The 26306-nt window shown below is 43.6% G+C and overlaps 1 protein-coding gene across 1 annotated transcript; it reads right to left on the bottom strand.

Annotated features, from left to right (window-relative positions):
• On the bottom strand, window positions 1-25503 carry GATA5 (GATA binding protein 5). The gene is made up of 7 exons (XM_032802276.2): window positions 25419-25503; window positions 23208-23932; window positions 19220-19395; window positions 5648-5773; window positions 3867-3954; window positions 2304-2428; window positions 1-926 (listed from the first exon to the last, which is right to left on the bottom strand). Exons 2-7 carry the CDS (start codon window positions 23731-23733, stop codon window positions 771-773), a joined length of 1197 nt encoding a protein of 398 aa, XP_032658167.1. The 5' UTR covers window positions 23734-23932; window positions 25419-25503; the 3' UTR covers window positions 1-770.
• Between the last annotated feature and the right edge of the window lie 803 nt (window positions 25504-26306).

Here is a 26306-nt window from a genome sequence, read left to right as displayed (position 1 = left end):
GACATTTCAAGATCTTTTATTATTATTATTGGAATCTATTTTGACCATTTTTGTCACATGGTTTGCCTAAAAAGAAAAAAAAATTCTTTGGAGATAGAACTGGAAGAGCAGCGTGTTTACCTCATGGATGACTCATGGGATCTGTGTTGAGAGAGTAAATGCTTCAGAAGCTAATGCTCTATAGAGATGATTATTTTTAATATAAAACAGTATATGTTTAAAACAACAGGGTCTTTTTTTTCCTTTCCTGCCACGGCCAGTAAACATAAGGAAGGCAACACGGTTTACGTGTTAATAGAATTAAGTTACTTGGTGCCATATTATCACAGTCTTTATAGGAAAGTGGAAGAAATTGCACACAGAGGAGTCACAGAAGGGAGAAATAATCGTGAATAAACATAGATTCTGGGATGTATTTATTTGTTTCGTCTCGGGAAGATAAAGGATTCCTCATGAAAAGAGAGACATCCCCATCTCTTTTGCTTTGGGGAGGCGTCTCCAGTTCACTTCTGCAGAGTGAAAGCTTTTAGAGGAATGAGTACCACCGAACCCGTCAGTCAGGAAGAATGAATTTGGCCAAGGACAGCCAACATTTTCTAAGCTTTCACTCACAGCTTCCGAGAGAAATCTGTCTTTGCACACAGAATCATATATTGACTACTTGAAACCTTTCAGTCCCAAAACTCTAAGGCAGCCATTCCTTTTGCCTGTTATCCATTAGCGGGGAAGGTAGAAAGGTTGGTCCAAAGTGTTTATTGGAAGCCTCATTTCTAGGCCAATGCCAGTGCACACCAAGAGTCCTGACGGAGGGGAATGCTTAGTCCTGACTGTTGAGTCATGGTAGCAGAAGTGAAGGCGTAATCCTCAGGTTCAAATTTGAACTCGGAATGGCCGCTGGCCAGTGTGTCATCCGATTGGCTTTGAGCCTATGAAGATTATAAGAAGAAGAAATAACTATAAAGCCACAGATGTATTTTAATATATATTGAAAGCAGCAGTTTCAATGAGAACGTTGAGTTACAGTTACTTTTATTTATTTATATTTGTCTTCGATCAGTGATGCAATAATCTAGCTCTAAAATCATCTTGCTAATCACTTAGGATGGGATTTTCAAAGAAACTGAAGGGAATTGGGTGCCTGACTTCCATCGAAACGTCATGGGAATTCGGTGCCTATCTTCTTTAGGCTAAATTGAAAATCCCAGCAATTTAGCTGACACTGTTCCAATTTGGAATTAAGGGGATGTAAGATAAACCCATTACTTGCACCATGTCATTAGCAAAAGAATAGTCAGATTTGTCATAATTTAATAATATGAATATGACAGATCATGAATATGATAGATTAGACCCTACCAGAACTGTATGCGCAAGAGAACCCTGGAACTAGACAAGAGGATTGCTTTCATTCTAAGACTAAAAAGCCTTAGCAGATCTCTCTGGAAGAAGCCTGTGATATACCTGGCTCAACTGATTGATGAATTGTCTTTGGGCACATGTATGTTCTTTATAATCATAACACCAATCAAACTTATCAATGTCAACCAAGAACCTCTACTATAAACTAGAGAGGGCACCAAGTCTCACAGTTGGGAATCTCAGTCGGAACTTCCCTTAAATTAAGACATGTTCGGATTCAGGGGCTTGGTTAGACTCAATATAAAGATGACGCACAGTCAGAACATTTTGATTTAAAGCCATCTCTTCCACCAGAGAAACAAAGCACCAATCCGTCACCCAATGCAACCCATTCAGACAAACTTGTGAGATAGGAATTAGGTTCTCTAGGGAACACTCTGCACTGCACTTTCAAGAATGTTAAATACGCCTCTAATTGCCAGCAGAACAATAAAGAAAACTCCACACAGGTAAGTATATACCTGTCTGACTAGAAAGCTGTCAAGAACTCTGCAAGTTCCTAATCTCACTTATACTGGTTTTCCATTGACTCCACTGTGTTACTCCTGATTTACAACAGAGCAAGATCAGAATCAAGCCTAGCTACCTAGACGTAACTCCCACTACGATCAATGAGAGTTGGAGCTGTGTACTCTTTAGAAGGGTAGAACGAGACTCTGTGCAAACTGTAAAACTTGGGGCGACCCTTTATATCTGTGCCTAATGGTTTCCAGAGCAAAAGGTGCGTTTACGGGTTAGAAGACAGTTTGAGGCGTGGATGGGAGAGTCTAATTCAGAAACTGGCTTGTTACAGCAACAGACAATTGAACTACTTAATCCTGTACCAGCTAGTCAAAAAAATCAATGTGAACAAATACAAATAGCTCTCTGTTCTCAAGCTTTACCTGGGAGACTGACACTATGGTTTGTCCGGGGTACTGTGATGCCACATTGGGTTCGGTTTTTAAAGTGATGGTGCTGTCTGAGTTTGTAATGGAAGAAGGAGAGTTAGTGGCTGAAGTTGTAGACCCTGAAAGATAACCGTTACAAGTTGATAAAGTAACATACACATAGTCAGTTCTCAGAGAAACAGTCATTTATATTTTAATAGCTGCCTGGACTTTTTAGGGGAGAATCTCCTATCTCATGGCATTATTGTAGCATGAGAGTACTTTTTGTGTGGTAGTTTGTTTGTTTGTTTCTCAGGTAAAATACAGCAAAACCAAAACTGATTGGTAAGTGACACGTTAGAGCAGTGTTTCTCAAACTGGGGTTACCGTTTGTGTGGGGAAAGCCCCTGGTGGGCCGGGCCAGTTTGTTTACCTGCCCCATCCTCAGGTCCAGCCGATTGCAGATCCCACTGGCTGCGGTTCACTGCTCCAGGCCAATGGGGGTTGCTGGAAGCAGCGTGGGCCGAGGGACATACTGGCCGTCGCTTCCAGCAGCTCCCATTGGCCCAGAGCAGCGAACCACGGCCAGTGGGAGCCACAATAGGCTGGACCTGCGAACAAGGCAGGTAAACAAACCGGACCAGCCTGCCAGGGGCTTTCCTCACACAAGCGGTGACCCCAGTTTGAGCAACACTGCGCCAGAGGTACTCGGGGGAGAGGAAGGCATGTGATAGACATGAATGTTATTCTTCCTGGGTGGTCCTTCCTGTCAGAGCCCTGAGAAGAGTCCACTCATTTGCTCCCCACCTTAACACCCACCAAACTAAAGGCCCCACATCATGGCTCCTATTTGACTAAAGAAGGCTGGAACGGTTTCAGAATCCATCAGCCACGCTCTTAAACCAGCAAGAGGGTTGCTGCTGGGGGCAACATGAGGCACTCCCCTCACTGGCTCAGAGGCCATCTGAGACATTCCCAGCCCCCTGCCTTTCCCCTTTACACCACTTACACCCTTGCTGCTGAAGTTGCTGTCCAGGAACGGTTTGCCTACTCCAGTGTGCAGCATGGAGGATATAGCAGCAAAGTGAAATCGACAAGATCTCTCTCAAGTGTTTCTGAGGGGAATTTTTTAAACCATCTCTTAACCTTTCCTAGATCCCTCTGCCTCAGCAACTCTTGACAATACCCAGCTGCCCTACTGCTCCCACCTCTATAGGCTCCATCCATCCAATAGCAAGGGATACAGTGTCTGCATGTTTCTTCTAAAATGCCCAGCAGTGAAATAGCTAACAGCACTGCCATTTACATCACCAACATAAGTGGACACCCCAGTGAGAAGAATGGTACTCTTGTTTGAGGCTCAGGTAAACAACAATGCATCAGCTCACATCTGGAGGATTTTCTTTCCTGTCATAAAGACTAAAAGACACTTTTTCTTTGTAGGAAAGATTAGATTCTGCAGGCATATTCTGTAGCAGGAATTATTTTTTTAGCCAATTCCACAGCTGTAGAACCACTGACAACATTGGGCCCCGCTTATGGTTTAAGCGATAGGGAGATATAATAAAAGAACCATACCTGTTGAGGTTTTGCCTTTGGTAATGTTTTTAGGCTTCCTTTTCCTTGTCTGGATGCTTTCCTTTTTCATTGCCAGAGGTCGTGGCACCTTGACACCCACAAAGTTTGGAATAATTAATATTGTATTGTACTGAGCTCTACCTCGCGTGTTGCTTTTATATTTACACATTGTAGCATGTCCAAAGACCTTGTCCTTCACTAAGTGCTATTTTTCTCCACAACAGGCCTTGGCTGGAAGATGTATAAGGCTGAACAGTTGAGGCTTTCACACAAATTTTGTTTTTTTTCCATTATTTCCTATTTTCCTTCTTCTGATTTATTCGTGACCTTTGCAACTGTGTCTTATTAAGTTACACCAGGGTGTGAGGCACTGGATGTCTCACGGGGAATGGTTATGGGATAGGGAGATGTTAACCTCTAGGGCATTGGCTCAAATCGGCCCAGGCTGAAGCACAAAGTCCGCTTTGTGGCCTATGGACAATTCACTAGTGGTTCCTGCCCTGAGTGGATAAATGTCATCAAACCAGCTCCACAACTTGGCGCTAACTATCCTTCTTGCTAGAAACCAAGAATGGAATGGGTGTGGAGACCAAACTATTCCGTCTCCTCTAGAAATGCCCCTGCCAGGTCTGGGCAGGTGCATAGTCCTGGTCTGGGAAAGTTTGCCCTGCTGCTACCTGGAGGTACCTGTTCTATGGAAACAGGGGACTCCAAGCTAGCAATCATACATCTTCCTTATCCACTAAATTCATATTCAGATGTTAGCAGAAACACAATTACACCATTGGTGTCCCTGAGATAATGGAAAGGAAAGAAGCATTTACTGTCTTTAAAATTAATAGATTTTAAGGCCAGAAGGGTCTGTTATAACCATCTACTCTGACCTCCTGCATCACACAGGCTAGAGAACCTCACCCAGTAATTTCCTTATAAGTTCTGTTTGATTTACAACAGATCTTTTAGAAAGACAGCAAACCTTGAATTAAAGACTTGAAGTGATGGAGAATCTGCCACCTCCTGAGGTAAATTGTTCCAATAGTTAATGATCATCACTGTTAAACATGTGCACATTATTTCTAGTCTGAATTTGTCTAGCAACAGCCCCTAACCACTGAATTTCATTATGCCTTTTTCTGCTAGATCAGTGGTTCCCAAATTAAGGGCACGGCTTGTTCAGGGTAAGCCTCTGGTGGGCCAGGCTGGTTTGTTTACCTGGTACATTTGCAGGTTCGGCTGATCGCAGCTCCCAGTGGCCGCGGTTCACCGTTCTCAGCCAACGGGAGTTGCAGGAAGTGGTGCGGGCTGAGGAACGTGCTGGCCGCCCTTCCTGCAGCCCCCATTGGCCTGAAGCAGCAACCAGCGACCAGTGGAAGCCACGATCGGCCGAACCTGCAGACGTGGCAGGTAAACAAACCAGCCCGGCCCGCCAGGGGCTTACCCTGAACAAGCCGTGCCACTATTTGGGAACCACTGTGCTAGATTAAAGAGCCAGCTACTATCAGAAATGTCTTCCCCATGTATGTTCTTGTAGATCACAATAAAAATCACTTCTTAACTTTCTCTTTGATAAACAAAACAGACGAAGTTTCTTAAGTCTGTCACTATAAGCCATATTTTCCAGACCTTAGATCATTCCTTTAGCTCTTTTCTGAATTCTTTGCAATTCCTGGACTGGATAAAGCTGCCCTTTCCAATAGGAAGTGAAGGCAGGATACTTTAAACCTGGTGGGAAATGATTAAAGACAAAATGGTTTCCTATAGAGGATAAATGAACGTCTTACCCCATGGAGTTTCATGTATAATCCACAGGCATTGCAGACTGGCTCTCCTTCTGCATTCCGTCTCCAGAGGGTAGTATTGGTTGTGTGACAGTTAGTGCAGCAAAGACCAGCACGTCGCGATGAAGACTAAAAAAACCCCACACACGTGAAAGAAAGAAAAGTAAGAGTTTGCATGGAGGGAGAAAAGGAAAATCTCAAATTACACTGATTTCCTGGACAATGAAAAACGTTGATTAAATGCACAAGACAACAAAATTCACATCAAAGAAATAGCAGTCCAGTGAGCTCACTTTGATTTGCAAACGTTCTTATATGGAGCTTGATAAACCTGGCAAACATCCTTTTAATCCCTTCCACTAAAGTTGAACAAATATGTTCCGAGAACTCATATTTCATAATATGGTGCAATAATTTCCAAGTGATCCACTCGGAGGGAGACGGGTCTTAAAAGAATTATTATCCATGTTTTGAAAGCAGAAATGTTGCAAATGCCATAGAAAAATGCTGTCAATTTAAATTAACTGTTAAAAGTTAATGGGGGCCAGACTCATCTCTGATGTAAATCATCAGTGGTGTTTGGGCTTGGGAGGGGTTCATAAAAAAAGAATGATCCTTTTAACTTCCTGCATCTCTTGCCTCTCATCTAAAGAGCCCAAAGCACTTTCCAAACACTAATTAATTCCAATTTTTGTGGGTGGCTTGACTGCACGACAGGTCCCAAAGCTAATGTTTCTTTAGCTGGAAGCAGAAACACTTGGCAGAAGCAGCAGGCCTGTCTCTGTCAATCGTGTTCTCAGCTAGTGGGAAATTCAGATATCTCAACACAGGGTTTTAGCTTGTCAGCTTATGAGCGTTTCATTTTAATGTCTCTTAGCTCTAGGCATTCCAGCTATTTGAACAGGGGACTTCAGTAAGTGTTTAAGATATTGGTGCCATATTTAATATCATGGACTATTGCCACATTCAGGTGTTTGAGTGATATTCTTCAGCCTGATGACAAAAACGTCAATTCATCGCGGAGATGGATGTTGGGTGATGCAAGTAACAAAGAATTCCAAATCTGTTTTGTTTTTCCATTATTGCCTCAGATCATTACTAAGCATTGTGATAAACTGGATAAAGGGAGACAGAATAAAAATGAAACATTTTACAAGGTTAGTTGTTAAGTGCAGATCAGATTTGAGTTTCAGAAGACAGGGAGGGCAAAGGGACAGAACGCTTTTTGAGTCATTGGTTGCTAAGCGAAGCAGCTTCAGCAACTTGTTGCAGATCATTATATTCCTTTATACATTATTTATTTTTCAAAAAATAACCTGTCAAAACATAACCCTGAGATGCAAGCGGATTACTTTTGCACAGAAAAGAAGCTGATGATGTTCAAAATCTTTCCCTAGCAATTTCTGTCCTGAGCAAGAGGGACGGGGTCATGTTATACCTGGTATACCTAGGCTGGGCAAAAACCTGCCCTCAGATATGCCTCCTTAACTCCTATTGGGCCCCATTTGCCTAGCTCACATCTTGAATGGAGCTGAGCATCCTCAGCTAACTCAGCCAGAGAAGGAGGAGATCAGCACCTTGCAGAATTGGCACAACCCAGCCTGCAAACCGTCCCATAGTCTCTCCTATCATCAATAGTCCCATGGAAGCAGCACATACAGCAAGCCAATGGGCTGACCCACAATAGTAAGGACCACATCTGGTATTAAGGGGAGGGTTTACAAAGTGCTTGGTTCTGGCCTAGCTGTCCTTGCTGAAGAGTGGGGGACTTCTGCCACTGACTGAATGTAGAGTAAGGCCAGTGCTGAGAGCTTTGAAAAGTCCCACCCTTAAGTGTTAGCAGGACTAGTAATACCTGAGGGGCTGGATCCACTGCCCAGGATGATCAAGTAAGTCTCTTGACATGAGGTCAGAGTGAAAATTGGGGTCCTAACCACTGAATTCCAATACTAGGCATGGCACCAAAGTGGTCTTCCTATCTAGATACTTCTATAGCCTTCAACACCCTCGTATTTGAGGGCCTCAAATCAGTAATGGATTTTATTCTCTCCCCACCACTGCGAGACAGGAAAGTGCTATTTTCACTAAACAAATGGGGAACTGGGGCACTGGGTAGATGAAAGGACTTCTCCAAGGTCAGACACAAAGAATTTGTCAACACGGCGTTCTAGTCCACACCATACAGGTGTCAGTTTTAGTCTTTGCTAGGGTATTGTGCACTAAATGGCCCATGTAGACCCTGCTGGTGTGCACTAAAATTTCCCTGGGGCACGTTAATGTGGTCCCATTTCAAACAGTACTACATTAGTGTGCACCAGCAGGGTCCACCTGGACCATTTAGTGTGTGATACCCTAGCGCAGACTAAAAGTTACACCTTCTTGTGTGGACTAAAGCAAGTCTGAAGTCAATGGCTGAGCTGGGAATAGAAACCGCATCTCCTCAGTTTCAGCTCAATGCCTAACTCAGCAGAAAATCCTTCCTACTCTGTAATCTTTGCATAGTCAGTCACCTAGCAGTTCTGTGATGGAAGAGTGGATAATATGTAATTGACGCATTTCAGAACCAACTATAAGATAGTTTTAATAAATTGCTGTTTCAAATAAGTTTACAGACCATGGGGCCATCTCCTTCTCCTAGCGAAGTCACTGGGAGTGTGATCAGGCCCAGGGTTAGCAAAATACCGGGTCTAAAAAACTTTAAACATTCTCTGAAGTTGCCCATTGTGATTTAACTTTCCACTGCAGCAAGAAAGACACAGTCAAGGCTACTTTTGGTTACTGAAGGACAAAGGTACAAAATGTTATTGCTAATTTCCCAGCAGTTTACTTAAAAGAAAGAGCTTTCTTGCCCTTCCCCACCCCCAATTCAAGTCCACCATTGTAGCATTCTGACCTTGTCTAGGAAGTTGTTGACTTCAACATTGTACTCCAGTGTTTATTTATATAAATGTAGCATACACTTAAACAAAAAGCCCTTCATGGGCTGCACTTGACAGCCAACTGCTGCTGATAAAGCTCTTGGAATCATTTGTCTGAGCATATTTAATAAAACGTACGCTAAAGTTAGCTACATGAAGATCTGACTGAGCTACTGGGCCAAGAAACTCAGAATTAACAGAGGATGGTCCCTCTGTGGAGCTGTCTGAGTGTTTACAGAAAACCACAAAGCCATCAGAGACTTGGAACATGGAAATGAAAACAGGGGAGTTTCACAGAAAATACCTTTGGACCCCAAAACCATCAAATCAAAACTCAGCAAAACTTGTTGCCAATTTAGACAGGCATGACTGTTGGGAAACGGGTCGTTAGACAGCTTGCTACAGGTGGGCAAATGGTACGTCTTCTTGGTCAAATGAACCTTTGTGAAACCTCTGAAATCTGGATCACTGAGATGTCTCATGAAACCATACAAACCCAGACACAAGGCAGAGTGTTGCAAAACACAAAAGTTTGAAATCCGCTGATAAAAAAAACACTATATAAGAACTGGGGATTATTAATTTGAGTTCCTTTGCCATTCTAGCTTTGAATGAGCCTAAAACTCAAGGGGTGGGAAAACACATGAACTGAAACTGATGAGACAGTTAATGAAAACACATCATACATTTTGCATAGATCTGGATACCCACCAGTTAACATGGTATTTAAGCTCAAACCCCAAGTCAAGGTCCCCGAAGGATGTTATAAGTGGAATTACCTACGTACGGAGAGTTAAATTATGGCTATTTTAACTCTTTTCTGAAACCTCTCTATCAAATGAACCTGATTCCTCAGCTCAGAATGTGATTGGTGTTAATGATTTTCATGAGAATATTGTTCTTATAAGAACTTTTTAATAATTTTAATTCCTTTTTTGTTCTTTGTTGTTTTTTTGGGGCTAATAGTGCAATAACTTGCATGGAACAAATTTATGTGCATATTCATGCTCTACTGAAATTATTTCACGAGGTGCGGCAGTAACCATGTGGTATTTTTCTGTGCCACATTTGCAGTGGAGAGTTCTATGTTCGCCTTAAAAAAAGATTACAACCTCAGTAACTTGGACAATAGCTGATTCCTCAGAAAAGGCCCAATCTTACAATTAGTGGACATTTTCACTGAATAAGAACCAAGTTAAGAATAGAGCCAGCAGATAATTGATATTTTTGGTTTGGCAGCCAAATCAAAAGAATCTGAAAAATACTATGTTTCATTTGACCCAAACCAATTTCCCTCCCATTTTTTCCATTTTGTTTTGTTTCATTTTGGGTGCTTTTAGCCTTAAAAAAAATCTACCTACATTTCTAAACAAAACATCACGTTTTATTTTGAAAATGTCAAAACAAAACAGTTTGACTTTTTCGGGGAAAAAATTCTCTGTTTCTTTTTTGGGTGAAACTGTTTGCCAAATTTGACTTGGATTTACATATAGTTTTGGTCAACCCGAAACTGCACTATTAGAGACCTGCATCGAGCCTTTCTGCTGTGGGGTCTGATAGGTATCAGGTATTAGGCGTGTTCTGAGCATGCTGCAGGATTGTGCCCTGCTGGAGAGAAAGAGATTCCTCCACCTAGGCTGAGAATCGTGCTTCAGGCATTCCGGGGCTTCAGCTTGAGCAAGGGCTCCGAGCTGCTTGTTACCTGTGGGATAGGGTCACTTGTGCATTAGCTTAACTTTATACTCATAGGACTACGTACGTATGCACAGTTACATGGGCTTTCAGGATCAGGGCCTAGTGTATTATGTGGTAAAGTGTTTCAAGATACCTTGACCATGAAAGATGCTCTCTAAAACAAAATTCCATCCCAGCCCATCACTAAGGAATATCGCTTTCTATGGAAATCAGTAGGGTTGCATTCTGCTCATGTCAAAGATAAAAAATGATATGTCGCAAAACTGCTGCCTATGCTACCTACAGAACATTGCCGTATCATCTAAAATGGGCTAGCAACTGTATTATTCTTACTAACCATATCCTTCATATACATGACTACACTACTGTACACAGAACTGCTAAATACCATTCCTGCTGTACTGTGCAGTCATATTGAAATCTCCAGTGCAAAATATGCCTTTTATTTTAATGCAACTTTGCATAGTAAAAGCAGCATATCCAGCAGGCAAAATAATACACAGTGGAATATCTGTCTTGGCTGGTTCCAGAATGAAGCTCGTAAGATACAAACAACAGAGCATTATTTTACTACAAAGTATATATTGCTATGCACTGTAAGGGAGTGTAATTCAATGGTTCCTCATCTTAACAAGACTTTAGCATTTCATTGAATTCACTGGTTAAAGTGCAGCACCTTTTTACTGCCAACCAAGCTAGCGAAGACTCTATGCAGGGATATTGCACAGAAAAATTCTGCGCAGAAAACATCTTATAAAAAAGGTCTAGGACTTAGCAAAATCAAAGCAAATGTGAAACCCTGAAACTCGACTTTTTTTTTTTTTTTTTTCAGTTTTGGGAATGTAAACAATGGTTTTATGGAAGGCAGGGAGAAATCAGACTTAGGATGACAACACATATCTTAAAAATTAATCTTTGCGGAATTTGTTCAGCTCAGACATTTCAAAGTTAATTAAATAACAAACCACAAGCACCAAGTCTGTTGTAAGACTTTAAATAGGAACAAAGGCAAAACGATAGGAATAAACTGGACAAGGAGACGTGGGTCCGTTTCCTGGAGTGTACTGAGAGCTTACTCCAGCTTCCTTTACTCAACTGTTGGTAACTAATATAGACTCAGTGATGTTAACAATTGCTTAGGATGCATTTCTGCAGAGCTTCTATCAGCGGAAGGTTTGTTACATAAGGATGGCAGTATGGGGCCCCTTAGGCCTGGTTTACTCTTAGAGATTACATCAACCAAGCGATGTCGCTCAGGGCTGTGAAAAATGTTGTCTCCAGCTGTGTAATACGGTTAGGTTGACTTAATCCCCTGTGTAGACCCGGTTAGTTTGATGGAATAATTCTTTAGTTAACCTAGCTACCTCCTTTTGAGGGGTAGATTAACTACATGGATGGGGGAAAAACCCTTCCATCTATGTAGGAAGTGTCCATGCTACAGTGGCACGGCTGCAGCGCCGTAACTGTGCCATTTAAGTGGCTGTAGTATAGACGTGCCCTTAGAACCAGAGCACAGCCATTCTAAGTTTCACCCCTTTTTGCCTTCCCTTCTGCCTTATGCCTTGGGGTTTAAACCTGTTTCCCAGGTGGTTCTGATCCTGACTCTAGTGAAGACAATGAGAGTTTTGCCACTGAATGAATGGGAGCCGAACTGTATTCTTTTTTCAAATGATCTTGCTTATGGAGACTAGAGACTGGCTTGTTCTATGCTGGCTGAGCCATTTGGAGACTGGATTTTGTAACTGCAGCAGGAAGTGGTTGGTATTCCAGCTGTTAGGTTGCTGATGGACCAGTCACTTTGTTTTTAAATCACCAGAAGAACCAATTTTTGTATATGATGAATAACAGAAAAGGATCACAGTGTTCAAATACCAGTAGAAAAGTGCCAGTGTGACTCTGACATTAAGGGCTAGATTGTCCAGGGCTCAGCACCGATCAGCTCCCATTGTGACACTAATGGCTTGATTTTCAAAAAGGCGCTGTGTGCCTGAATTAGCCTGAAAATCTGGCCCCTTCCAGAGCCTAAATGAGAGCTAAGTCCTATTGAAAATCTTCCCCCTTAAGGCCAAAGCACTGTGCAGGGGATTCCCACCGAAGTCAGTGGGAATTGTACATGTCAGCTGTGGGTTTCCATAGACTAACCCTTGATCCTGCAAGCCAGGGCCACCCCAAGCAGCAAAAAAACCCAAAACAAAACAGCGATTGCGATCTGCGGCAATTCAGCAGGAGGTCCTTCGCTCCGACAGGGAGTGAGGGACCCTCCGCCGAATAGCTGGACATGCCGCCCCTCTCTAGAGGGGCTGCCCCAAGCACCTGCTTGCTAAGCTGGTGCCTGGAGCCAGCCCTGCTGCAGTCAGACCCTTTGGTTCACAGGCCTCCAGGTGGGTACAAGTGTCTGCCTACGTGGAGTTGATTACAGGAGCTGGTCCCAATATTTTCCCTTTCCAGTTCACAGCATTGAATTGTGTGTGCATAATTGCTTTAAAATGATGAAAAATATTTCCTGTGCATGTATAGCCCTCTGGGGAATGGGTGTTACATGCTCAGTGGCTTGTTAAAATGTAAATATATCAGACCTGACCATTTATTTTCCTGACAAAGTCAAAGGATATTAGTCTGTACTAGCCTCCTTGCTCAGCCAAGGGTCCTGTTGACTTCAACTGGAGTAACACGCTAGGAATCGCTGCAGCAAAAAGAGTAGCTGTCATGACCATCTTGTGTTTTCAACTATCCGAAACTGCAGAGGTGCATGAGGTTCGCTTCACTAGGAGCTCGATCCCGCAGTTCTTAAGTCAATAAGAACTTTGCCATTGACTTCAATGGATGCCATATCAGACCCTATAGGTGTAAAAACCCTGTCCTTACCAGGGCCTGTCATGGCCAGAGAAAATCCTTCACATGGTCATGAATCCTGACCTGAATAGGATACTGGATGGACTGTAAAAATGAGAGGACAGGCATGCATGTGTCTGATAAAGGGAGTCTTTGGGAGGTGGGAGTGAGGGACAGGAGCTGTGTGAACGCTTGCCAGACAGACTAAGGGCTTGTCTACACTTACCAGGGGATCGACGAGCGGCGATTGATGCATCAGTGGTCGATTTAGTGAAGACCCGCTAAATCAACCACAGATTGCTCATCCGTCGACTCCTGTACTCCACCAGATTGAGAAGAGTAAGGGGAGTTGATGGGACAGCGTCTCCCATCAACATTGCAGGGTGTGGACTCTGCGGGAAGTAGATCTAAGCTACGTCCATTTGAGTCATGCTATTCATGTAACTCAAATTACGCAGCTTAGATCAAATTTCCTCTGTAGTGTAGACAAACCCTAAGACACACACCTGGCCTGCGTGCAGTACACTTTGCACATGGCCCCAGACCTCTACAGCTTGAGATTTGGGGCTGGTGAGAAGGATGGCTTGTACACACTGGGGTTTATCTACATGTTAGATTAGTTCCATTTGACAGTCCTAGCTGTTATGTCTCTAAAAACTGGGAATTAAAAGTATTCAGTCAGTAATGATTGCCCAGCACTAGGCAGATGACCTGTACCAGGAAAGCCCCAACAATGAATACTTTAACAAAACACATTAGCATCATATCCCAATGCGGCAAAGCCTGGAGCTTTGAATATATACATATGCAAATACATTACATCCCCCAGCTTGGAAGTACCATCAGAAATAACAGACTAACAGTTCCTCTGGATCTGGCACAGAGGAGTATGGTAGGTAAGTAATGTTGGACATTTCAAATGGCTGTTACACATCTGTGTTTTGAGCTCAGAACATGCACTAAGTGGGACTAAGCTCTGAAACCATCTCTAACTTGATCCCTTTTCCTCTTATGGGGAGAGCTGGTTGAAAAATTGAATTTCCATCCCATGGGAAATTCTGGGATTTTGAATTCGGTTGTGTCTCAAATCAGGACAAAAAGTCTAAATCTCTGAATGTTCACATCACAAAATATTCTGAGATATTTCATTTCAACCTTATTGAACCCTTTAGTTTTGATAAGATCAAAACTTTTTTTTGACTTGATCATTTCAACTATATTCTAGTATATTATTGTCAAAATGAAGCATTTTGATAATTTCCTACTGGATTTTTTGGTGAAATTGATAGATTCTAGTGGAATGGTTAGATTTTGTTGAATCATCATTTTCCAACAGAAAACCATTGCATCAGAAAATTTTTGACCAGCTCTACTGATGGGGCTGTTGCATAAAGGATGGGTGAGCAGTGATCAGGCCTAACCCCCTGCAGCACAGGAAATAGCCCCAGCGTTCTTAGGTAGCCTGGACTAGTACACAAGTGGGAAGGTGTGAGAGTTAGCCTCCCCTAACCCTATGCACCCTTAATAATGGTGCAACCTATTTGTCTCCATTTCATCTGCTATATGGATTGAAAGAACTCTGAGAAACGTCTGTTCTGAAAATAGTTACAATGCCCGCAACATTCAGATCAGAATATGGCCCTGGGTATTTTTTGTTAAACTGTTCTCGCAACAAAAAAGGTATTCAAAATCAGTGGAGTTGCTCTGGATTTACATCACTATACCTGAGATCAGAATCTGCCCCAGTAGATAGACACTATACACAGAAAACTTCTGAGCAGCAGTAATGACAGAATGTTTTTCCATCAGAAAATGCTGATTCATTGAAAGCAAAATGTTCCATGGAAACATGGATTTCAGTTAAATTATGTTTTAAAATAATGGGTTGGAGCATTCTGCTGACGTCAAAATGTTTCATTTTGAGAAGGCAACATTTTAATTTTCTGGTTTGGAAAAACATTTTGTTTTGATATTATATTATGTATAATGTAAGAAAAAAGCAAAATCAGAAGGAAATGTTTCATTTTTATCAAAACAAAACATTTCCATTCACCTGAAATTTTTTTTAATTTTGATTTAAGAGGAAATTTCACATTTTGGGGGGTTTGTTCCATTTTGGAATGGGAAGAATTGAAATCATGGAATTTTCTGTGAAACAAAAAATCCAGTTCCTGCCCTGCTCTAATTCAGATGCAAGCATCTTGACTATCTCCAGTGACTACTTTGAAGATATCAATTAATACCAAAAAGCAAAATACAGCAGAATTACAATTTTAAAAACAATTGTTTTTCTTAAGAAATTGGTTATAATAAGAAGCTGGAATCCATTAAAAATGTTATTAAAAATTGGCACTAGACTTCTAAAACAGTTTAACTGATACATGTTAGTTTTAATTTTAAAAAAATCACATCTGCCTGGATAACTTGGAAACAAAGCTTCAATGGCAATATGATAGAAAACAGACAATTTACACTGAGGCTCAGTAAGCACAAATGTTGCGCAGAGATTGTAATTGTTCATCAAAATATTTTGTTAAAAACCAAAATCCCTGCATAGTGACCTTGGTAAGATTTATTATCATGCAAAGGAAAATGGGCTTCTTAGGGATCCCTGAGCTATATGGATCTGATCCTGTAAATTCTTGGTCAAAGCTGTCCATTGACATCCAAAGAGAGTTTTACCTGAGTAATGAGTGTAGTATCCTATTCATATTGTTACATTATATCTATAAAAGTATCTTTAATATGAAAACACTAAGGTCTTTACCAAATTATCTATAAGCCCTAATTCTGCACACATGCTTTACTTCACACACATGCACAGATTACATACACATGTAAAGTTAACACGTGCAAATGTCTTTGCAGCTTTGGAGACATGCATGTAATAATGAGGGATTTTACATTAGCATTCATGCCCTAAACTCTAGCAAAGAAATCTATTTCCAACTGAAACTTCATTTCACTAAGGACTCATCCTAAAGGTTTACTAGCATTTAGCTTGACTGATTTAGAGTTTGAGGAATCAAGTCCTGAGCTCTGTTACCAATCACTGCGGTGTGAAAAGATGAAACTTTTTACAACTAAATTAAAATATCAAAGGTGAATTTACATGAAAAAGACATGCCTTCTCCCCCTTGCAAGGAGACCCAACTGTGATGGAATCCAATGTATAATATCTGTAAGATTAATGTTGTAATCTGAAAAGATACAGCAACTAATGAACACAGTAACCATAACCTATCCTTCAGCCAATGCTGACCGCCAGAGATGCACCAGTGACTGTATGCGATTCCAGCCTACAGTATTTATTTAACCAGGGACAACTCTGCTCCAATTTAAATCAGTGGCAAAGCTCTCATGGACTTCAATGGAAGTAAGGCTAGATCAGTGTTCACTTGTTGTTCCATATTCAGCCCAGTCTAAAAGGTAAATTAGAAGGAGGGGCTTAACATGCATTCTAGTGGATAGATAATCAGTTTGTCTATCGAGATGCATGCACTACTATTTATTTACCGGATACTATGCCTGTTCTATGTGTCTGTGATTATCAAAATGGTTGGAAATTGTGAGGCATATTTAATCTGAAAATACTGCTTAGTTGCATGACATTTAATTTCCTATTATCCTGAGGGCATTTACACTATGGAGAGTAATTGTTAAAATATATTCATTATTTCAATCTTTTAAAGGCCTGATGGACTTTAATGGGAGCTGGGTCTGGCCTTAAATTGAGACCGTAGGCATTTTATCCTTGAGCCCAGCCTGTACCTTCCAAAGGGGCTATTCCCCTGAATCAGAATTGCAAGATCAACCTCTTCACTGAACACACAACTAGCTAGTGCCCGACAGGCAATGCCTTTGTTTTGGTCAAGGTTTTCACAAGGACAGGCCCATGTCACACCACTAGTAACTCCCTGGTTCCATTTTTCAGTTAATTTAAACAACCCTCAGCCACAATCTATCAAAGTGGTTCCTGACTTTGTGTGAGGCCCATGCATTCTACCAACCATTTTTTTTAGGTGTTCGCTTGAAAAATGGCTCCTCTCAGATAGCACTGAGCCATGATGTCTGATCAGCTGACTTGAAGAGCCACACTCAGGCAGCACACACCCACTGACTTTAGCACTAACTGTGATTGTGGAAGCAGGACAACAGGGTGGGAGCTGGGGACTTGCGTGTAGGGGAGAACTCAAACCTCTCTCTTGGTCTTGGGCAGCCTACATGGGAAAACTTTTCTGCAAACCCAGAAATGCACAAGGCGCTCTGGAAAGGTGATAGGCATACTTAGTTAGAGCTCTATGCACAGAACCAGGCCTTTCCTATTTGAGAGCAATATTAAAAATATCCTCAGCCTTCATACATGTGTTTTATTGATCAGCCTGTATCCACCAATGTGTTTGGAGCTGTGAATTCCTGCATTCAGTAATAAGCACATTAAATAACTAGAGGGTCCTAATAGATCTCTGCCTGTCACTTGAAGAGCTCCTTATACTTTGAAAGCAGAAAACCAGAGCTAGTCATGTTAGCATTTAAATGTAAATACAGTCCCATAGCATTGATCTTCATTTTTTAGATCTTTATTCCCATTAATATCTATTTTTCATTCTCTAGCTAACCTGGCTGTATTTTCCTTTGGTAGATTCTTAGTTGTCTACTCCTTACTTCTGAGAGAGCAATGCATACATGTGCACGCATGTATTTATCCCAATAAAATACACTCAAAGTGATCAAGAAGGAAACAGAGGATCGCAGTCAGACACTCTATAGATCATTTTAATCTGTCTTTGGTAGCCTTCCAAAATATGTTGAGTTTTTTTGTTAGGCATTATAAGGGGAAATTTCAGGGGCCTCAAGAGGCAAAACTTTGGATGGATAACTTTATTGTTGACATGGACAGCAAATTCACTTCTTCTACACGATAAACGCACAATGTTCTCTCGCACTCAATATTGTTTTAACTGGCCACTGTATCCTAGAATCCCAATTAAGCTCTGGGCTTTTTCTTTTCTTTTTAAAGAACAGTGTCAAAATATGTCAAATGAACATTGAATAACTTCCCCTGAATTTAAACACAGACTTTTTGTTGATAGAGGGGATAAAAGAATATTTAGAGAAAGGCCAGTCTCCGGGGTAATGAAAAGGTGGTCATATTAAAAACAAAACGAAAAGGGACATGACATAGTTTGCTTCTCTCTTTAGTTTCTGCTTTTATACAGCCCCAGACATTAAAGGTTTTCCCCAGGCTAGCAAGAAACCCTGTCCTTTGTTTGAAATACGAAGTAAGTGGACAGAGAGGAAAGCGGACAAGAGAACCCGCGCTTACCAACGTCAATTTCACTCTACCTTGCAAAAGGAAAGCAACCAACTGCTCTCAGATCAAGATGTCGGTTAAGGGGTTGTACTTCTGTATTCCCGTGTCAAATACTATTTATTATTAATTATTATTATTATTATTTTTAAAGCAAGCAACTGGATTTCTCTTTGTGGGAACGAGTGAGGGGAGGTCATGTCACTCTATTCTGATTAGATAAATCATATGCCAGAGGAAACATACAACCTTTGGTTTCTTAGCCTAGGGCTTTCTGTCCTTTCAAATCAGTCCTGTCGGACTCCCACGAGTGGTGCAGGAGCTGTGTAAATAGCTAGTTCCTTTTCTTGCAAACTTGCACAGAAGTAGTAGGTTCTAAAATGTCTCCATTGGTAACTAGCTGATGTCATTTCATCCTTCCACCCTTACCTACTGACCAGCTCAGACTGGGCGGGTGGGGTGTGCTCGCTGTATTCACGTGGGCCAATAATAGTTAACGACTCTTGAACAATATCATCCTCATCAGGTGTGATCGATCGCCACGGACCAGCGGCACAAATGGGGCTGAGATTGTTGCGCAACGCTGACGAGTTCACTTCTCAGCTGGATTCCTCCGAGCTGCAACATCTCCGGGGCCAGACCTTTAATTCTCCAAGCCCCAGAAGAAAGTTCCAAGGCACCTCACTTGCCTCTCCCCCCCTCGGAGCGCACAAACCACCCCCTCTAGCCAGAACCTGGTGCTGGCACAGATCCCCGCTTCCCTAGCGCGGTGCGGGGGTCAGGGGAAAGATATGGGTGGTTGGGGGTTGCCAGCCTTACCAGCCTCTTCTGTGGCTTGATGAGCGGTCGGTTGATGCCGTTCATTTTGTGATAGAGCCCGCAGGCGTTGCACAGATAGTGCCCGGTGCCATCCTTTCTCCACAGCGGGGTGGACATCGCCCCGCAGTTCACACATTCTCTGCCATCCCCGGGGAATTCTTCCAAGTACTCTGAAACTGACCCAAAGGCAGCTTGTTAGGTGCTCGCCCCCTTCCCCGCACAGGATCCCTCCCCCCGGGGATCCCAGGCGCCCCAGAGCCAGCATGCCTGTCCTCAAAGGAACCCAGCTTTGTCTTCGGAGGAATAAAAGGCCATTCACTGGCCCATTAAGCACCGATTGCTTTGGGGGACGCTATGGGAGAGCACTGGGCTGCTGCGCATTCAGGTACCACGCGGCTACTTTCCTGAATAATTCCTACGATTCTCTGCAAGAGCAAACAGCCCCGGGACACCAAGGGTCAGACACGCCGGGGCGTCCCGCCGAACTGTTCTCCATCCCGGCTCCCGTAAAGGGTTGTGCCGTGTGTCCCTAGCTGTTCTCTGGCCTACCAGGATCCCTACATGGCAAATAGTTGTAACATCACAACTGAAAATAACACACCAGTGCGTCACGGAAACCACGACTCAGGAAAAAAGCTCAGCTGGAAGAAGGGAAACAGAACCTGGGAAGTGACTGAGAGCCATGGTAAAGAAGGATCAGAAATAAGATGCTATGGGAAGATCCCTCCCTAACAGGACTCCCACTGGAGTCCCTGACCGTTTTGCTCACCTCCAGATCGTAGGTGAAAATCCCATGCGTGAAATCCTGGCCCCCTGGAAGTCAAAGGGAGTTTTGCCACTGGCTTCAAAGATTTCTCCTCATCTCACCTGTCCTGGATTTGTCCCGTATGAAATAAATCCGAGGCGGAAACAGCTGAGGGCCCTGTCCCAGGGCTATGAATAGGGGAGTTCTGCTTAAGCAGAGATGGCAGCCGATAGCCAGGTCGGGTTGCTCATCCCGTCTCCCACTTTTCATGCCCTGGGGAAGTGTCGGACCCAGGGATGTCAGCTGCAAAACTCTCATTGACTCCCGCCGCAGCGGGGTCAAGAGGAGAACTGGAGCGCGAGAAAGAAATCCAGGCGAATGCATCAGCCCAAGCTCTTTTCTGCCGACCCTCGTGGGAGCCTGGGTTTTGAAGCAGGACTCTCCCCTATGGCTTCACTGGGCTGAGGACCCATTGCAAAGCACCAGAGGGGACCTGCGAGCAAGGGCCCATTTCAGTTAACCCCCATCCCTGCTTTTAGCAGCCCTTTCACGTGTTTCCATAGTCTGGACAAGAAAGAGAAAGACGCCTCCGCCCTGCCCCCTGTTTTCCTTTTCATTTAACCTTTTAATGTGTCATTTAATGATTTCTAAAATAAATAAATAAATATCCCCGGCAAGGGGCGATAATGAAGATTGAGCTGATTTCATTTCCCTGCGGGCTGCCCAGAAACCGCTTCTCATGTGGCTGGAAGCGGGCGGGTGCAGCCCCGATCGGTTGTAAAAATAAATGATCGCTATGATGTTATTGTAAGATGATAAAAGGAGGAGGGTGGCGGGGGGGAGAGGGAACTGGAAGACTTTCCTGATTTCAATCAAATGGGGTTGGTTGCTGACTGGTGGCGACAAGCAGGCTGGGGAAGGCCTGCTGGAATGTCTATGGCTGATGTACAACTTCGGGGGATGCTGGCCTGTGGGTATCAATCACACCTAGAGCTTCGAGCTGACAAATGACAGACTCGCAGGGGAAAGGGGGGGGGGGGTCAGCTTTCTCGAGTCAATCTTCCAGCTCCCCGGACCAGCGCTGGCGGAGTTTGAAGTGGTAGGTGGCTGTAGACATACACTTCTGTTTGAATTCTATAGCCATAGAACATATATGTACAAGAAACGTTGGCTGTAAAATAAAAGGGGTGTGTGTGTACACGTCTATATACCCACATCCATGCACATCTGTTACACCCACCTATAAATACACACACTCAAGAATGCCATGGGTTTCAAACACACACAGATTTTGCACATAGGTACAAGCGTATACTTCCCCAACTAACTCCCAAGTATGACATATTCATGAGGCACTGAACTAGACATTTCAGAGTGAGATCTGACCCCCTTCTTCCAGAAATCAGAAGGGAAAGTGAAAGGGTTTGTTTGTCTGACTAGCTTCGGGTATCTCCCAGCTGTACAGTTTTGCCTCAGTTATTTTACAAGCCGGCGATACAGAACAACCCCTATTATTTCAGTCTTAGTGAAAGTTGATTTAAAGCCTCATTTTTTTTCTGAAATAACTCCCTCCCTCCCAGTCTGGAAGAAGCTGTTATTCGTGGTTTGAAAATTGCCTGTTTTCTTTCCAAATAAAAATGCACTCCTGGTTTCACCTTCTTTGAACTACTTAAAGAAACGATCCTTAAAAAATCAAAGTTTGGACTTTTAGTTGTGTTAGGGAACTTCACCTTCGCTTACATGATCTAAGAGCAAAAATAAATAACTAGAAGAAATTCTTGAACACTGCATTTTGGAAGGCCAATAACATACAAAATGCAGGGCACAGCGAATGACTTTGCGAGGAACCCACATCTCTCAGTAGAAAAGGAGATAGTTTATAAACTGGGGTGATTTCTATGGAATTAACGTTTGCTTTAGGTGCAGTGAAGAGTTACAGTCCAAGTCATCAGGGGATCCTACTAATGCAGTGGGAAAAAAGATTATACATGACTTCCAAAGGCAAATCAAAACGATTCCCAGAAATCATAAGGAAGCATCTGTTTAAAGTGCAGTAGAAGAAAGTAGGATCCGCAATTTGGAAAAGTTCGTAAGAAACATGGACTGGAGTTTTCCTAGTTTACTTTGTTCTCACTAGAGAGATAAGATAATTCGATTCACAGCAGTAAAGATGATAAGAAGGATGAGATCCTGAAGTGGATTTTAAAGTACTTTTCAAAACATAATCTTAGGAGAAGACTAGACCCATGAGTTATAAACCAGAGCTGGTCCTATTTATTGGGCAGACCGGGCAGGGTCACGGGGAAGAGGGGGAGAAGCTGGAAAGTTGGCTAGGAGCTTGATTTAAAAGGGCTCTCCGTGTGGATAAAAACGAATTGAAGCGGGTTTTATTGTTCAACGCCTGACTAGATTTCACTGTCTCTCCAAAGGCAGCAGATTGATGCAACTGAGGAATTGTTTGGGTGAAGGCGAATTAGGAGACCAAGAGTCTGTTCAAATATAAACTAATTTACCACAATAAATTACTTAAAAGGGAAGGAGCCATAAATCTGCCCTCCTAATTCAAACACAAGGGCAAGTATTGAGGCGAAGGCACGAAGTCAATATGGTAGAAAGGAGAGATCATTTTGGGTAAGGGCAAGGCGTTTAAACAACCTCCATGTTTCTGTTCTCCAGCAAAATTACTCTCCTTTTTAAGCGTCTTCTTTCCCCTTCATATATATCTATATCCTGGCATCCACGTGGCAACAACCCAGCTCCTGCCTGGGGAGCGGAGGGGAGGGGAGGGGACAGCTGTTTCCACCACTGGACCCTTCCTAGGGCTAAAGAGAAAGGAGGTCTTTCTAAAGAACCATCTTTTCCGTAAGGTTCACTTAAAACTCAGGGGCCAGATTCTCCTGCCTCATTGCTCCCATTACCTGACTCCTCAGATAGCCCCATTAATTCCAGAGGGGCAGAGTCAGGCGCTGCTTTGGCCACAAGGACCAAGCCCTGCATTAACACGCTGGGCTCTTTTGGGTAAGTTTTCAGTTCCCACGAGGCTCCTAGCAGCCCTTTAGGGAGCGGATCCTGCTGTCCACCGAAGCTGGAGAGGTGGGTGCCTTACACATTATTTGCATCTTAAAAAATAGCTAAACCCACCCCAGGGCCGCCAGAATGGAGAGCTCCTGGGGGCTGGGAAGGGGGCTCAGCCGGGCTGGGCTCTGCGGTGCCCGAGGGCAGCTCCCAGGGGCGGTCACCTACCGAAAGTGGATCTCCTGCCCGGCAAGGCAGCCTGCCTGGTCTGGAGACTGTGCAGAACGCTGCTTTCAAAGTGTCCCGCGGTCCAGGAGGGGGGCATCTCCGGGCTCACGTAGGCAGGGTAGGGGCTGGAGTAGGATCCATTGACCGAGCGCACCAAGGCATTGCTGTACTGCTCCCGGGCCCCGCTGCCCAGGAGCAGCGGGCTCTGGTAGGCTCCCTCCCGGCCGGCGTTGTTGCTGACCGGCGGGCTGTGCGAGTAGGGGAAGCCCGAAGATGGGTGAGGGCTGCTCGGGTTGAAGGCGGAGGCCTCGGCGCCAGTCTGCGCCCAGCCCGGGTGGTTGCCCAGGGGGTGGCTCTGGTGGGCTGTCTCGCAGCCTTGCAGATAAGGCAGGGTCTGCAGCATGGAGGGCACCCGGGTGGTGGGCACGTACACCGGGGAGCTGGCGGACGAGTGCAGAAAATTGCTGGAGTCGTGGGAATAAGCCGATTGCCCATGGTTGGGAGCTAGGGCTAAACTCTGATACATTTTATATCCTCCAAAGCGGGGCCAAGGGCCGGGGCAGCCGTGGGTCGGGAAAAGCAGCAGCTCAGGTGGCGCAGAAGTTTTCTGTGGGGTGAAGCTTAAAGATTCCTATGTCGAAGGCTGGGAGTTTGACATGAGAAGCGGGGCTGCCCTGCAGCTGGCTCCAGATGTTCGGGCTCAGGTCAGTAACAGTTACAGGCACCTGAAACATGAAAGCAGCGAGATATGAACTTTTTTTTATGGCACAACTATTATATCATAAAAAAAAAACCCAGGTTGGTTCGCAGCAGCCTCTTGCACCTGTCCTTCCACACGGACACAGCTGCAAGAGGAGGGATGTTTTAACACGTCTTCGGTGAAGGCGATCGCAGCTCAATACGACGAAAAGAATTAGGATGGGAAAAAGAGCAGGGTGAGAATTAAAGGTTTGGATTATTGCCAGCTGCAGATGTTTATTTCAGCTCCGATTCCCCTTTTAGTTATTCAGTTTGCCAGTATTATCCATAACAATTCACTCTACAGAGAAAATTCACCATATTGGGTATTATATTGCATAATACAACACACGTATCCAACATATCTTATTGTACAACGCATACAATGATATACATAGGCACGATCATATACAACATATATCGTTTATATTTATTGTGTATATTTCGCATCATATGTATTGAAATATATAGCGTTACTTATATAAATATTGGCTTTGCAGTAGATAATATATATTGTGGATTTTGCTTTACGGTGTCTGTCTATAGAGACGCCACTCAGAGTCCCAAAGTTACATCTAGGCTACATAAAATAAAATAGTATTTCAAACGGGTTACTTCTGTGTTTTAAACAAATGCGCTTAACTTTTGTTAGTAAGAGGGTTTTTTTAAAGGATTTCTTCACAAATATTCTGCTTCCCATGTACATTTCGCCAAGTTCTAATGCGATTTGCTTTTTCTTTACAACAGCGACTTGGACAAATAAAAACCCTGAAGTCGTTCTAACCATTTAATATTGTCCTGTAGCTAATTCTTGGTTTCTTTTTTTTTTTAAGATAATTTTTCAATTCTATAATGAACACAAACACAACACATAAAATCAACACTTTTCTAGAAGACTTTCCTGCCATATAAATAACGTCATTTGTGTTTAACCCTGCCAGGAAGAGAAATTACTGTTCGCTTTCAACCATCAGTCTGCTCAAGTCGCAACACAACCCTACAACTTCCTCGGCGATTTTAAGAAGTCAGGAAATTCGGTGTCTTTTTAAAAACAACTCAGCAATCGTGGCTGTGCTGTAAATAATGGGCCTCGGTGGGAAGATAACCAGATCAGCTCTTGCACACAGGAGCAACAGAAAGATCTTTCGGAATGAGAAAGCAAAGCGAATAATTTAACGTGTTGCTAATTCCCCCGGCCCGTCGCGCAGGGGTGGGAGGAACGGCTCCTCTCCACATCAGGATTGTGCTGCTTCCTTGATAAGAAGCAAAAAAATTCCTAATCTGGCTCCTCTATAAAAGGACCCTCTGAAAATGGGATTTTTTTTTTTAAATCAGAGACCACGTAAATCACGGAGCAATGTCACTAGCTGCCTCGGAAAGCTAACAGAATCCCATTGGGAAACCTCCCGACTCCCGAGGCATTATCTCCGAGATAAGGGCAGCCGGCAGATAAATTCGCCGAGAAGTACTTACAGTGCAGCGGGGAAGGAGCAAAACCGTGCATGGCTGGGTGAGAATTAAGCAGCAGCTGAATCCAAATCCTCGGGGAAATTCCAGCAAAAAGAGGGACTGATTTGCCCCCCCTTCCCCAGTAAAGAATCGGTGACTTATCCCTCCGCACCCCCCTGCCGCCTGCCCCTTTGAAGGGAGTGGTATCGCTCTGATAGGGTTTGACTCGGCTCCCCTATCTGCGTTAACTGGCTCCTTTCGCTGCTAATCTCGGAGTTAAAGTGGTTCCCTTCGCTTTACAGCAGGGCAATTGTATGGCCCGGATCACGTGACCCCCCCGGCTAGGTAGGCCGTGGCGTTCTCTAAGGATTGGGTGTCTCCCAAAACCAACCTCCAGCGCCAAACTTTCCATGGGAGGGGGAAGCGAGAGACTCCCGGGGAGTGAATCGCCCCTTTAACGCGCAGGGCTGCACAAGGGGCATTTGTCTGAGGTTTTTATTTCTTACTGGAGCCCCTGTTGTGGGCAGGGATTTTGCTGCACCGTCAGTGGAATGGGGGGGGGGGTGTCGATCCCCTGTCGGAGTCGATGGTACTATTAATTAATTATCATTTTTATTTTATTCGTATGATTTTATTAGTATTTATTAAGAACCAGAAAGTTTTAGAAAGTTAGATCCTGCCTTTGCCTAGTTCTCCGCGGTGCTGACTACACCTGGGTCTCTCTCAAAGCCATGAGCTTAGAGGGCAGTTTGTTTGTTTGATCTGGCGCTGAATATAAGGACAAGCCACCTTCTTCCTCCCAACCCCGCCACCCCCTCACACTTTTCAGATCTGAAAATGAGGGAGCTGTTTTGCTAACATGTATCCGCTCCCAGACATTAGAGTTAAAATACGCGTGGATTTTACCGCCAG

The sequence above is a fragment of the Chelonoidis abingdonii genome, chromosome 14 (assembly GCF_003597395.2).
Source record: "Chelonoidis abingdonii isolate Lonesome George chromosome 14, CheloAbing_2.0, whole genome shotgun sequence".
NCBI lineage: Eukaryota > Metazoa > Chordata > Testudines > Testudinidae > Chelonoidis > Chelonoidis abingdonii.
This window is presented reverse-complemented; position numbering and strand designations above follow the sequence as displayed.